The sequence below is a fragment of the Nicotiana attenuata genome, unplaced genomic scaffold (assembly GCF_001879085.1).
Source record: "Nicotiana attenuata strain UT unplaced genomic scaffold, NIATTr2, whole genome shotgun sequence".
Lineage (NCBI taxonomy): Eukaryota > Viridiplantae > Streptophyta > Magnoliopsida > Solanales > Solanaceae > Nicotiana > Nicotiana attenuata.
The window spans coordinates 215,242-228,808 of NW_017670820.1; the positions used below are offsets into that span (position 1 = coordinate 215,242).

The 13,567-nt window shown below is 35.3% G+C and overlaps 2 protein-coding genes across 2 annotated transcripts; one reads left to right on the plus strand and one right to left on the minus strand.

Moving 5' to 3' along the window:
* The first annotated feature begins 759 nt into the window (after window positions 1-759).
* On the plus strand, window positions 760-5,047 carry LOC109243646. The gene is made up of 2 exons (XM_019410607.1): window positions 760-1,510; window positions 4,629-5,047. The coding sequence occupies exons 1-2, from the start codon at window positions 1,196-1,198 to the stop codon at window positions 4,800-4,802; spliced, it is 489 nt and encodes a 162-aa protein (XP_019266152.1). The 5' UTR covers window positions 760-1,195; the 3' UTR covers window positions 4,803-5,047.
* A 955-nt stretch (window positions 5,048-6,002) lies between these two features.
* On the minus strand, window positions 6,003-10,842 carry LOC109243647 (lipoyl synthase 2, mitochondrial-like). The gene is made up of 4 exons (XM_019410608.1): window positions 10,235-10,842; window positions 8,378-8,589; window positions 6,906-7,285; window positions 6,003-6,426 (listed from the first exon to the last, which is right to left on the minus strand). The coding sequence occupies exons 1-4, from the start codon at window positions 10,687-10,689 to the stop codon at window positions 6,319-6,321; spliced, it is 1,155 nt and encodes a 384-aa protein (XP_019266153.1). The 5' UTR covers window positions 10,690-10,842; the 3' UTR covers window positions 6,003-6,318.
* Window positions 10,843-13,567: the final 2,725 nt, after the last annotated feature.

The window sequence follows — 13,567 nt, forward strand, 5'->3', positions numbered from 1 at the left end:
TCTTTGGCAAGAGTTTAACTTATATAACTCGATCACGTTAAAAAAAGTTATAATATCAAGTTACCCAAAAAAAAATATATTTTCTATATAAAAAGCAAAAATTTTGTAATATAAAAAATAAAGTATGTTAATTACCTATTATTTACAATAGATAATTATGAATTTATAGTGTACATTTTCTTTTTATAAAAAAAAATGGATGTATATAAATTAAATTGCATTTGCAATATGGAAAGAGTTTAAATTACGTAGAAAAAATTATACTATGATGTCACCCAAAGGATATCTACAGGTTGTCTTTGTCAAAGTATAATATTTATCAATTATTACATGCTACAATAAGTAAAAATGATATTGTGATGTAAAGTTTTTAAAAGTACTAAATATGTATATAACTTAAACTCATATAAGGAAGTATTATTGTAACCATGGGCGGATCTATGTAGGTCATTGGGCGTGGCACGACACCAATACGTTCCGGTAAAAGTTTATGTATGTACAAGTATTTTACATCGAATCGGAGCGAATTAATTCAAAATCGATCGAACTGATTAAAGGTATTTTGAATTTAATCTCTTTTATTAGTTTGTATTAAAGACAGTGGCACCCGTAATTATCAAATTCTGAATGTGTTTGTAACTTCTTTATTTTTGTCACATGGCTACTTTCTCACTGTGTATTTGCAATAAACTGTATTCTCACTAACCATAGTTACCTTCCAAATAAAGAACATTATTATCTTAAACAAACTCTAGTTTACCTTGATTTTCTACTAGTCTTCCTTTTTCTCCTCCTCCATTTGCCCATCCCAAAGCTCTACACTTTTTCTTCTCCCTCCACCCTCTGTTTGTCCATTTCAAGAATCTTAGTAGTAAACTAAACCAACTTTTCTTATAGTATTAGCTTAAATCTTTGAAAGTTACCCACCTCGAATCCATCATCATCACACACACACACACAATCTTTCTCTCTCCAATTTCATCAACCAAGTAAAATGTAGAGTCTTGTGTATGAAAAAAAAATTGGGTCTTTCTCTGTTTCTTGAATAGTAGCTTCCCCTGTTCAATTCTTTCTTTTCTCCAAAACTGACAGTTTTCAGTTAGGCAAAAACTCAAACACATTGTGTGCTGATAAACTGGTTAGTTATTGGTTAATTGGTGATGAGACAAAAACATAGTACTTTGTTTTTACTCAAATGGGAAGAAATATAATTAATGGTGGTGTTCATAGTTGGAAAATAGCGCCACCACCAATTTCAAGTTTGGCACCAGCGGTAAGTGGTGGTGTAGAAGGAGGAGAAGATAGTAATCATTGGAGAAGCTTTGACAATTCTGTAAATGCTGTGTCATTTGGTTTTGTTGCAACTGCTATTCTTATTTCTATGTTCTTAGTTATGGCTATTTTTGAGAGGTTTCTCCGGCGAAGATCTTCCACCGCCGGTGGCCGGAATAGTACTGATCTTGTTGCTCAAATGAGGGTTCAAAGGAAACTTGATTACCCATCTCCCGAGGTATGCTTTTTCTTTCTCTCTTCCAAAATTGTATAGGACAGTATTTTATCTGAGTTAAAAAAAAAAATGTTTTATTGAGTTTACCTTTTATACTTACCGTGAAATTATCAGAAAATCCAAAACATAAGTACTACTCTATCCTTTTTAATTTATATATCTTAATTTGATTGAGTACATAATTTAAGAAAGTAAGGAAATTTTCTTAAATCTTGTTGTCTTAAATATATCACGTGAAAAGTTGAGATTAAAGAGTTACTAAATATAAAAATATATACTCTTTTTAAAACAAACTAAAAGGAAAATAAAATGCATAATTAAAACGAAGGGAGTATATGTAATCCTTTATAAAAAGGACTAGTTGTTACTTGTTAGTTACAAACTAAAATACATTGTTAGTGTTAGTTTCATTTACTATAAGTGTATATAAATCAAATTATTTATTCAATTATACTGGTAGAAAATAGCATATACCTGGTGGAATCGAACATTACCTTCATAGAAAAAAAAAAAATAATGTAGTCACATGCATGTCACAAGAATTCTGACAATGTAAATATTTTTTTTTACTCTTTCAGTATAGTTTGACATGTGATAATAGATTAACTATGTTTTACCAGGTTATTATTACTGTTTATTATCACAATATTAGTAACTTATAGTTGCCTCTCATGTAAGTGATCTGATTGTTTAATTTATTTTTTTTCTTGTCGGTATATAAAACTTAAACTCATATACAAAAATTTATTTTTTTAAAGTGATTTATGGAGCAATTTGTCATTTGTATGTTTTAATCGTTGCTTCAGCGCTTGTACTTTGCTTAGCAGGAGGAACACTGCTCTGTGATCATCACCTATCAATTACAGTCAAATCTCTTTATAACGTCTCATTTGTTCTGATACTTTTTGTTTGTTATAGCGAAGTGCTATTTTAGGTAAAATATATTATAACATAATATAAAAATCGGTTCCGAGAAAAACTTTATTTTTATAGTGAATAACTATTATATATGGATGCTGTTATAGAACGGTATGACTATACTTTTCTATTATACGTTTAATAATTTTTTGGACATAGAAATTAAAAGTAAGTGTTACTTCAATATTTCTTAAGAAAATGGAAATATATATGGTTATTCTATGTTTCTTGTATGTTTTAAGGATCATAATGAGTAGGCTAACTAACTTTTTTGTGACAGTTAATTGCTTTTTTCCTAATGCCATTATTGCTTTTTCACATAATTATGGCTATTATAGTATATAGCTGGATTATTTGACTGGGGTTCTATTCATAATTATCATTTGGTAGACCTTAGTGACTGTTGATGATTCGTGATAATCATGTCGTTGAAAAATTTATGCCTCAGACCAAAAAGAAAAAGTGATAATATTATTCCGGTTAAAGATAGTTTTTAATTCGGTGATTTTCTCAGACCAAATAGATTCGAATAGCATATGGTTAAGTTACAAAAAAATTGTTGTGTAAAATGCTTCTTTTCAGCATCATCAAATATAATTGTCCCTAGGTCTTTGGTCTAGCGGTAAAATGCGCAGCATCTGCGCGTCACGAGTTCGAACTTTGTCACAGACAAACGTCTGGTATTTAAGTGAAGAACGGTAAAGGAGTGAGCCCATTATTTATTGATTTTTGAATCGAGCGCCATTTATCCTCGGGAATTTCTCAGTTATCAAAGAAAAATACAATTTCCAAGTTGAAACATGTCATTCCTAAGTATTCATGTGATTCTTTATCTAAAGCCAAAATTATATTAGACAAGAGGTTGCTATGATGGCCCCATTGTGGCTTTGCATGGTACTATTCAAGTTAAAAGACTTTAGGGAAAAAGACTTTTTTGATTGAACCCATGTTGTGTGTCCCAGTTTTATGCATAATAGAAGACATTAATGCCCAGGATATGCTATTTTATACAAGGAGCCATTTCAAAACATGTTTTTTTTAATTGACTGATTTACAATTTTTTGGTCAGCTTGTCCCAGCATCTAGCCAAAAAAAAAAAAATATGTGGTAGGGAGACGTGAACCTATAGCTTATGACATCCTACCATATTTTGACTTTGGAGACCAAAATGACATAAGACCTTTTTTTTTCACTCGGTGTCGGATACCCATTTCGAGGTCCAACAAATCTGGATTTTGTGCTGGAAAGTCCCATATTGATGGATAATAAAGCGCTTCCTACCAATGACGATTCCATTCCTGAAACTTGAACCGAGACCTCTAGTTAAGGATGGAGGGTTAATTAGCACCTCACCACAACGTTTGTTGATTCCTTTGAGTTAATGTTGGGATTCAACATTGTGTTGAAATGTTACTTTTTTTTTTGGGAAAATAATGGAGCAGATCAATGAATATGGATTTAAAAATTCACAATCTAGATGGAGTATAAGTGGGAATATCTGAAGTTTCTATAGTGGGCTACATTATGAGATACTTGTTAACTGTTCCTTTTTAGCTAAGCAACACTTGTCTAGTAATATTCACAAGATTATTCCTAAAGCTACATTGTTTGCTTTAGATGTTTAGTTAATTGATTCCTAGAATCATGTTTTACAAGTGCTTAATGGTGGAGAGAACTAATTTATTTAAAATATAAAAGGTGGAGAAAAGTCGAGAACTAAACATCCTCTCTCGAGCCGAGGGTCTTTCGGAAACAAGCTCTCTGCCTCCCCAGGTAGGGGTAAGGTCTGCGTACACACTACCCTCTTTAGACCCCACTTGTGGGATTTCACTAGATTTTTTGTTGTTGTTGTTGGAGAGAACTAAACACTAAACATATGAATGTACAAGCATACATATTACTGTAAAGATGAAGGAACAAATTATGTCTATGTTGCATGGCAAAGTCAGAGCCATGGCTATATGCTAGACTAGATTTGATTTATAATGTACGGATTGTTTATCAGTTGGATTTACCTGTTACTCTTTTGGGTTCATTCCTTCATTTTAACTTCCATACATTGCTAGTAACCGCCAACACGGTTAAACTACACTTGCAGTATAAAATTTTTTACCTTGTTAGCGTATATAAGTTAAAATTCATTTTTTAAATGATTCTCAACTATGCAGAGTTGCCTTTCTGATTTTCTTTGTTACTACTTCAGATGACTTTTTACGCGAACGGAGTCTCAGTACTGATGCCTGGAGAAGAAGTTCCTACCTTCATAGCGCATCCCGCACCTCCACCTTGTCCTCCAGAGTGTATTCCTCAACCCCTTCATCAAGACGACGCGTCTTTAAGTCCAGCCTCAACTTCTATTGGCCATAGCCCCAATTGACAATACAGATATGAAACTGAAATTTATGGATATCAGTATCCTGAACCTGTAAAAGTAGATATTGGTAGAAATGTCCACTCATAGTGAGATGAAAACTTAAGGGCCTTTTTTCCCCTTGAGGAACTTGTCATTATATTTACATAGTGTAATGTGATTTGCCTACTGGCTTTCTTCACTACACCAGGGTATGTTCCAACTCCAGCCCTTGTTTAGATGGGGCTTGGAAGTACCAAAATGAAGAATCAGACTCACTTTCTTGCGTCTTTCTTGGTTGGCATTTTTACACGTACATCAAGGCAGATTCACAACCTCTTACAGTCTTACTCCCTTGCTTAAAACAATTTCATTATTTCAAAAAGTCTTCTCCTTTTTTATTAAGGTATTTCTTTTGAGTTAAATGTAGCATATCATGGCAAAAAGATATTATTCAGTAGGACCTAGTAAATATCCGATGGAATGATCGATGTGCGAGTAAGTTGGTCTAGACGTCATTACAACAACAACCAAAAACTTAGTATAATTCCACATGTGAAGTCTGGAGAGAGTAGTGTGTACGCAAAAACTTAGTATAATTCCACAAGTGAAGTCTGGAGAGAGTAGTGTGTACATAAGTCAAATTAACATTTTAAACTTCGTGTACACTTAAATACTACTTATAAGGACAAACCCGTATAAAGGCCCGTAATATGAACGATTCTTGAATATTAGCATTATTTTTTGTTTCAACATTATTTTTTGGTGTGTATCTTGGGTCTCCGTCATATGCATGAGATTTAATAAGTGTTTTTTGTTATTGAATAGTGAGCTTACTGCCCAGAATTCATCCCAAAAGAGGGAACAGAAGCTGCACATCCCAATAAGAATTTCCTTTTTCCAAAGATATCCTTAGGGATTACAATCTCAATAATCTCTTCTTTGACACGAATTCACTTTCTTTCACACAGTCATGCAAATTGGCCTGTCAAATAGTATATGAATTTTTTCTTCAGAGTTTGACCATTAACCCTAACCGTATGTACAAAGTTTGACTCTCTTTCCCACCGTTAAATAGTCTCATTTATCTGTAACGCTGAAAATGAAAAACTACAACGCCAGTGTAAATAGAGATTATGTAGTAGTTTGCTTATCCTTGTTAGACTCTTTGATGCTCATTATAATTCTAAGTCTAGAGTATCCAACACTACCAATGCCCACAGGACGGCATGAAGTCCTTGTATAGATTTTCCATTTTAATCGATTTCAACAAAGAACTTGAGAATAGTGACAGATGGAACAGATTTACAGTAAGGTAGATATACAACTACTACTTATACTTCATAAATAGGGTATATATGGGGCAAAAGCTAAATCTCACCAGACTTGCAAAACCTATATATTTCCTCGTTCTCCACTCTCTTTAAGGAAACATGCCATAAAGGAATAAGAGTTAAATGGCAAACCTTCTTTTTATTCGCAAAAAATCGTGTGTGGACATCAAGCCTATGGTCTGAGAAGATACTATCTGAAGACCAGAAGCTTACACCGAAGATGCTGCACGATCAGATTCTATCATGGATTTAATATAGAATTCACCTGCCTTGTATGAGGACCTAACCATGGGGCCAGAAGCCACATACCGAAAGCCCTGCCACCGATTCAGGAAGATATATTAGCTATACACAAATATCGCCAACTAAAGCATACGAGCACTTTCTCTAAACCTTCGAGTTCTATCATGTTACCAGAGAATCAAGGAGTTCTAGATTTAGTCCATTAGGTAATGCAGAAGATATGTAGAATAAAAAGGAGAAAAATTATCAGAGGTTTTTGGGAATATTTTTCAATAGACATGCCTTGGTTAGACCTCACTGGCCGTGTCATTGCCCCAAGTGCAAGCGATAGGCTTTAACAGAGTTTATTCCGATCACAAGCCAAATTAATCAATTGTAAAATGAGACTTAACTTTTTAGTCAAAAACTTAAAATAAGTTAAATTTGAATGATTTTCAAAACCATAGGGTAGGCCTATGTAATTAGGACAAACCTCAAGCGTAGTAATTAACGCTATCAACAAAGCAAGGCATGTAGGACCTACATACGAAAGAAAAGGAGAGCATAAACAAACCATTTCCATGCCGAGTACTCGATAGTTCTCAAAGGCCTCAGGAGTTATGTATTCGGATACAGGCATGTGACGCTTCGTTGGTCTCATGTACTGACCAAATGTCATTACATCAACCCCTGCTGCTCGCACCTTCTCCATTGTTTTAACAACTTGGTCAGGTGTTTCCCCACAACCCAACATTACGGACGTCTTCGTCAACGTACCAGCAGGGGCACAGTCCTTTGCCATCATCAGAACATCCATAGACTGCTTGAAGTTAGCACGATGATCTCGTACTACACGCTGAAGCTCTTCAACTGTTTCAATGTTGTGAGCGAAAACATCTAATCCAGATTTTGCAACTTTCTCAACACAGCCAGTGTCTCCTCGAAAGTCTGGTACTGCAGGATGAGAACACCATCAATACTATGACTTCTAGTACCATAAGGTCAAAAAAGCAAATAGATTTTGGGTTATCAGAAGGAAAAGGAAAAGGAAAATTCTTGGAAATAGACTTTTGAGAAGCTTGAATATGTAAAGATAACCTCTATCATGCTAAGAACGTAGACATAGTTACAAGTTCAAATGTCTAATATGTCACTTTCACTATTGCTTTCTTTGAATAAACTTCCAGAACGGAAGCGGGAAACAGCAGTTGGACAAAAATGCTAGTGTGAACTTGAATGTTAAATTCATGAATGACCAATGAGAACTAGATTTCGTTGTCAGATCACCCAATTACCGTTGATGGGGAAAAGGAATAGAACCGGTCAAAAGTACTTTTCACCAAATTTCTATGTGTTCCGCCAATGGCAAAGTTGGAGAACACACTTAAGAAATTTCCTGCAACAAAAATACTACTGAAACTAAATGCTTTAAAAGCTATAGGACATTGAAGAGAAGTTGTAACCACCCACAGCTTCTTAGTTCATATATGTTCATTATTCATTTAAATGAACACGTGTCTAAATATTTTCTTCCTCATTTTACTTCTATATATCCCAGAAAAACACTTTATGACACTGAAATGGAGCCTTAGACCTCCTTCAGAATTTGAAAAAGTTAGAACAAGGTTAAACACTTCTCTAAGTGTTACTTGGCAGTCAAAGATAAAGCATCAAAATGAAGTATTAGTTTTGATCATATTTCACATGTCAAATACAAACCGAGATGTCAAAAATCTCAGACCCACATCAAACATGTCGGTTTCATGCTCGATGAAGTTTCATGGTTCCTATTGTTAAGCTCCTTTATCAATAGATTCTTAGCCACGGCAATCAGCTTATCCAGATGTTTAAAAGGGCATAATTGGGATTTCACATACCTTATCCATCAGGAACCAGATCAGTTGTCTTTCTATCTACCTAAAGGTAGTTATTTGGTTGGTCACAAGCTTCTTAAAAACCATCAAATTAAAACATAAAACCGACAAGCATACAAACTCCACTACCATAAAATCAAGTGAAAAAAGAATAAAAGCGCAGAACTCATACCAAGTGCTTCTATGAGCATATTTGGCTTCAAGGTTTTCAACTTCTGCACTGTCTCAGCAAAATGACCGCTTCCTTGATCAGGTAGATCATCACGGTCAACACTAGTAATAACAACATAATCCAGACCCCATGAAGCAATGGCCTCGGCCACATTGGAAGGTTCGTTTGGATCCGGAGGGGGCGGAGTGCGTGATGTCTTCACATTGCAGAATCTGTTAAAGGAGCAGATCATTAAAAGGAGCGTTCTCATATATTGCAACTTACTTCTCTCAAAATCAAAACTAGGCTACTCTAAGAGGTTTCCCCTAACCTTCCCGAATCCTCAACGGATTATATAAACTACGAACTGGTGGACTAGGAAAGGAAAAGATGAGATAAATACGGTGCGTCTTTCTTAATAGTTTTCTAAAATAGAGTGTATTCATGCTCTTTGCCACATCATCATCCAGGGGGGTCGAGGCTATCAAATTTCTATGTTCAGGGGATAATTAGGCCGACACAAAGTTCAGGTGTGGACCGAATAAAAGTCGTCAAGTTTAGGAGGGGTCTCGATCTATTTGCCTAAGACCTAACTACTTATAATCCCTATGATTAATTCCCTAGCATAAGTTGCAGAAAGCACCGTAAACATCTATTACCATTACCAACAACTACCACCTTCGCCTACTCCTCTCACATGTCCAAACAACCACAACTACTACTCTACTACAAGCCTTTGCTGCTGCAATGAAATCCTTTGTTTTCCTCCTATTTACAGCAATAAGCAATTATAGGCGCCCATAAATCTCCATAAAAAACATAAAAGACAAGGAAACAACAAATGTAACCATGCTAATGTCTTAAACAACAAATGTAACCATGCTAATGTCTTCATTTACAGTTCCCCAACCCCAAACCCGAATCAGCATTTTTTTTCCTTTTGCTCTAAGTGCCAATTTGCCAATCATTGTGAGTAAACATAATTTATCAAAATGAGTTTTAAATAACAGACGTATTATAAAGATGCACAATCTATTCACGTGAGTTATAGGCAATCTTTACGTATCTTCTACCGCAAATAGACCAGTTTTAGCAAATAAGCTCGTTTTTCAGCTCTCTGATTCTTGAATGTGCAATAACTTAAGATATCTCCTACAGTCAAATCGAGTCAATTAATAATTAACATAAGAAAGACATCAAGTACCAACCAGCATTAAAATAGAAAAATGATTTTACTGCCAAAACCCAATGCAACTATAAGCTCTTGCTATCATGAGTGAACACAATTGTGGGGGAAAAAACCATAAGCATCTCGGGCAATACCAGTACTCGATGCAGACATTCACCAACTTAACTCTTTGATTTCACTTTGCATTACATCTAACTAACTTTCACTCATTCAATAATAAATCGAACTTCAGATGTCTGCCAGCTAACTCTGCCCTCCCAACTCCCAAAAGAAAATCAATTAAATCTTTTCTTTTAAATACTCCAATAAACACCAAGATGGTGTAAAAATATATGTATATGATGTTTATATGGATCTACGTTAGTCATCCCTAGTCATCTGCTATATCCATTTGGCTCTAATCGAGTCCATTTTGTTTCAATCCAACTCCCAATGGGAAAAGGAAAAGAGCATTCCTTTCCAATGCATTCATATACTCCCTCCATTCAAGTTTATGTAAATACTATTTCCTTATTAGTCTGTTCTAAACATCACCCGTTTGAAAAGACATATAGCCACAAAAACGTTATGGCATGTTTAAACCACTAAGTTTCAAAACTTGTCCTTTCTTTCTTAAACTCAGTGTTGAGTTAAACTAAATCACACAAATTGGAATGGAGAAAGTATAAAAGTATAGTAATAAGCATCACCTGCAACCTCGAGTGCAAGTATCACCGAGAATCATAATAGTAGCGGTAGCAGTACCAGTTTCACCACCTGACCAACACTCTCCCAAATTAGGGCATTTCGCTTCTTCACAAACAGTGTGAAGTTTCAATTCCCTCAATTTCTTCTTAATCTGCGTGTACTTCTCTCCACCAGGGATCGCTTCTTTCATCCATTTCGGTTTCGGCAGCCGTTTCTTCTTCGTACCTACCTCAACGGAATACTCATTTTCCGATTGCAGCCTTATAAAGTCGCCTAGCGTCGGTGACTCGGCGGCTAACCGATGGCGTAAGCCTTCTAGGGTTTGAGATGGAGAAGTAGAGGTAGGCGTTGGGGCGGAGGAAGAGAAGAATTGAGGTAAGAGAAAGTGGTGGTGGTGGTGATTCCGGTGACTGGATTTGAGTGATCGGAAAAAGAGAGTTGTGAAACGGGAATTCATTTTCCGGCGTAATTGGATGTTTTTCCGGTGCCGGAAAAGTTGGATTTGATTTTCTCGGCGGAAAGGAATTGAAATTATCTCCTTTCCGCTTCACCGTTTCAAGGCGTTGGTAGTTGGTCGTCACTGGGTCGTTGAAAAGAGATGGGCTTCTTTTATCTTTTCTCTTTTTTCTCAAAAAGAGGGAATTTTGAATATTAGGAATTTAGGATACTCGAATGAATTATTTTTAACTAGTATAAGAACCCGTGCGATGCGTGAAAATTCGACAAAATATTAATCCTATAAAATTATGATCTAATATTAGATCTAATGTGCGTCTGTGAATATTGACACAAACAGCCCAACGGCTTGTGACAGGGAGAAACAATGTTTGTTTACTGGTTTTTATTTAAGTTTTCAGGTGCTAATAAGGTGCAGCACAAATAAAATAGCATTGATTTTATTAACATTCAACATGCTGATTACTTTCAAATTGATTTCATCTATCAACTAGTTTAACACTCAAACAACATATGCATTTCGAAATGAGCTACTCAATTAAAGGTGAAATTGTTTCCTGTTTTGAATAACCTTTTTACTCCTATAACCAAACAACATAGAGGTGAGATATAACTTGATCAGAATCAATGACTAATTTTCAGCCCGAGTTATTATTTAGTTTGACAGGTTTACACAGAATACATAGATCGAATTGGCTAACAAATGCTGTCACTTCATCTTTAACCATCCAACTAATTACCAAACATGAGATTTCTAAGCTAATTAACATTCTACTACGAAAGTATAATTAGAACAGTTCATATCAAGCTACTGCAGTTCAAATTACACAATCCAGTCCTAATACAAAAGTCCATAAGATGCCAGAGAATGAATTGATAAACTTGTAGTCAGTTATACATTGACGCCATAGATAAAGAGATGGTGGAAGATGGTGTGATATGGTATTAAGTAAGAGTTATATGGTTTAGGTAACTATGGAATAGTAAAGGAAGAATGTGGTAAAAAGGCTAAAGGAATGAGATTACATTTATTTAGATTATAGAGATATATTACGACTCCAAAACATTATGCAAGCACAATTCCGGGGAGAGGCAGTAAGGGTTCCCACCCAGGATTTTATTGATAAATTATTGTGAATGAACACTTGATTTACATAAGAAGCCAGTGCGAGAGGTAAGCTAAGACAAAGGAAATAACCCAAGAGATATTACACGGAATATAGATATGAGAATGGACCATCGAGTAGTTAGTAGTTGATTCAGAAAGAGTCTAGTTATGGCTAGACAAGAGGATACAGATTAATCAACAGCTCATGCAAGATAAACGTAGTGAACCCCAACATAGGGCATTTAGTCTCGCGGATATAACATAGTGATCCTTGAGAAATATTCAGATAGAAGTTGGGGTAGTTAAAGGTACCGTATAGGTGTTACGGAAATGAAAGAGAGTGTCACTAGAGAGATAGTCAAAAACTCAACTCTAATACGAGCACACGAGTTCGGAGGTAAGTAACTAAGGATAATTTTGGGCGAGAAAGAACATAAAAAAAATCCTTCGGGTATACGATGTAATAAGCTCGCAGCTTTATAGGACTCAAAGGATGTCCCCTAAGTACTACAACGGAATACTAGCTGAGGAAATAAGGACGAAGGCTTCAACCTAAGCATAGTGACCTAAAGAATAAATGTTGTATCACTACAACTTGTATGCACTCTATAAGAAAGTGGCACCTATCGTGGCTAATGAACAGGAAGAAAAAAATCAAAAGTGATATTTGAGATCATATGAAGTAATTGCTTGTGTTTAAAGACAATTGAGAAGGCACGAAAGGAAATCTATGGCGCTAGCAAGTTCAAGGAAGGTTGTGAGTAGTATAAAAAGATATGTGTAGGTCATAAACTAAAGCATGGTAGAGTGACAAGGTGAGTGAGAAGGTGACAAGAATAGGCAAGGCTTCAGAATTAAGCCCATCAAAATAAGAGCGCTGATGGTTTTCATAAGTTATGCAAAGCTCTGTATAGATTGAATAAACTCAGAGAAGTTTAACACTAGGATCTTTTAGAAGAGATGAAATGTTGTCCTGGTAGTAGAATATGAGTGTGAGTGTGATAAGCAATAAGAGGATGATGTTTAGGAATATAGTCTTCAATTGAAGTAATGGTTTAACGAGAAAGGATTTGATGAATTGCACGGGATTAGAATACCTCCCAAAAGATGAATCACATTTAGCTGCTATGAAATATGGTTATTGAAGTATAGCATCGTCCCCAAGGTAGATTAGGAAAATCACTTTAGATGTTCCCTGATGCTATGTGAGCCCTAGTAACAATGTATTACATAAGAAATTTCAAGTTATCAATGGTAGATTATAGATCAGCATTAAGGTGAGTCATCAATTGATAGATGGAATTCCCGATGTAGGAGAGGAGATAAGGATGTCATTCTTTAGATGAACAATAATAAGGAATCATTAAAGGACTTAAATTTATACATATAGGATAAGTAGTGAGAGAGTAACCTGGAGTTGCGTAGAAGACCCCTGTAATAATAAATCGAAGTAAGAGTTATGACATAGTATGACCTACCTAGATGTAGTAAAGCCATAAGCAAAGATAACCGAAGATATAAAACAAGATATAGCAATGATCGTAAGTTTGACAAAGTAACAAGCGAAGAACTTCAATACACTTATAGATGCCCAAAGGGACAACTTGTCATAGTTCTGTATATGTTCACAAAGTGAGACCTAGAGATTGGCTAAATGCTGGAGGAAAAAGGAGAGAAGAGTCGCATAGGCGCACATACATGGACAAAGTCGTACAGACTACATGATATAGGTAGAAATAGTTACGAGATTAGAAGCATTCCGACCACAAGT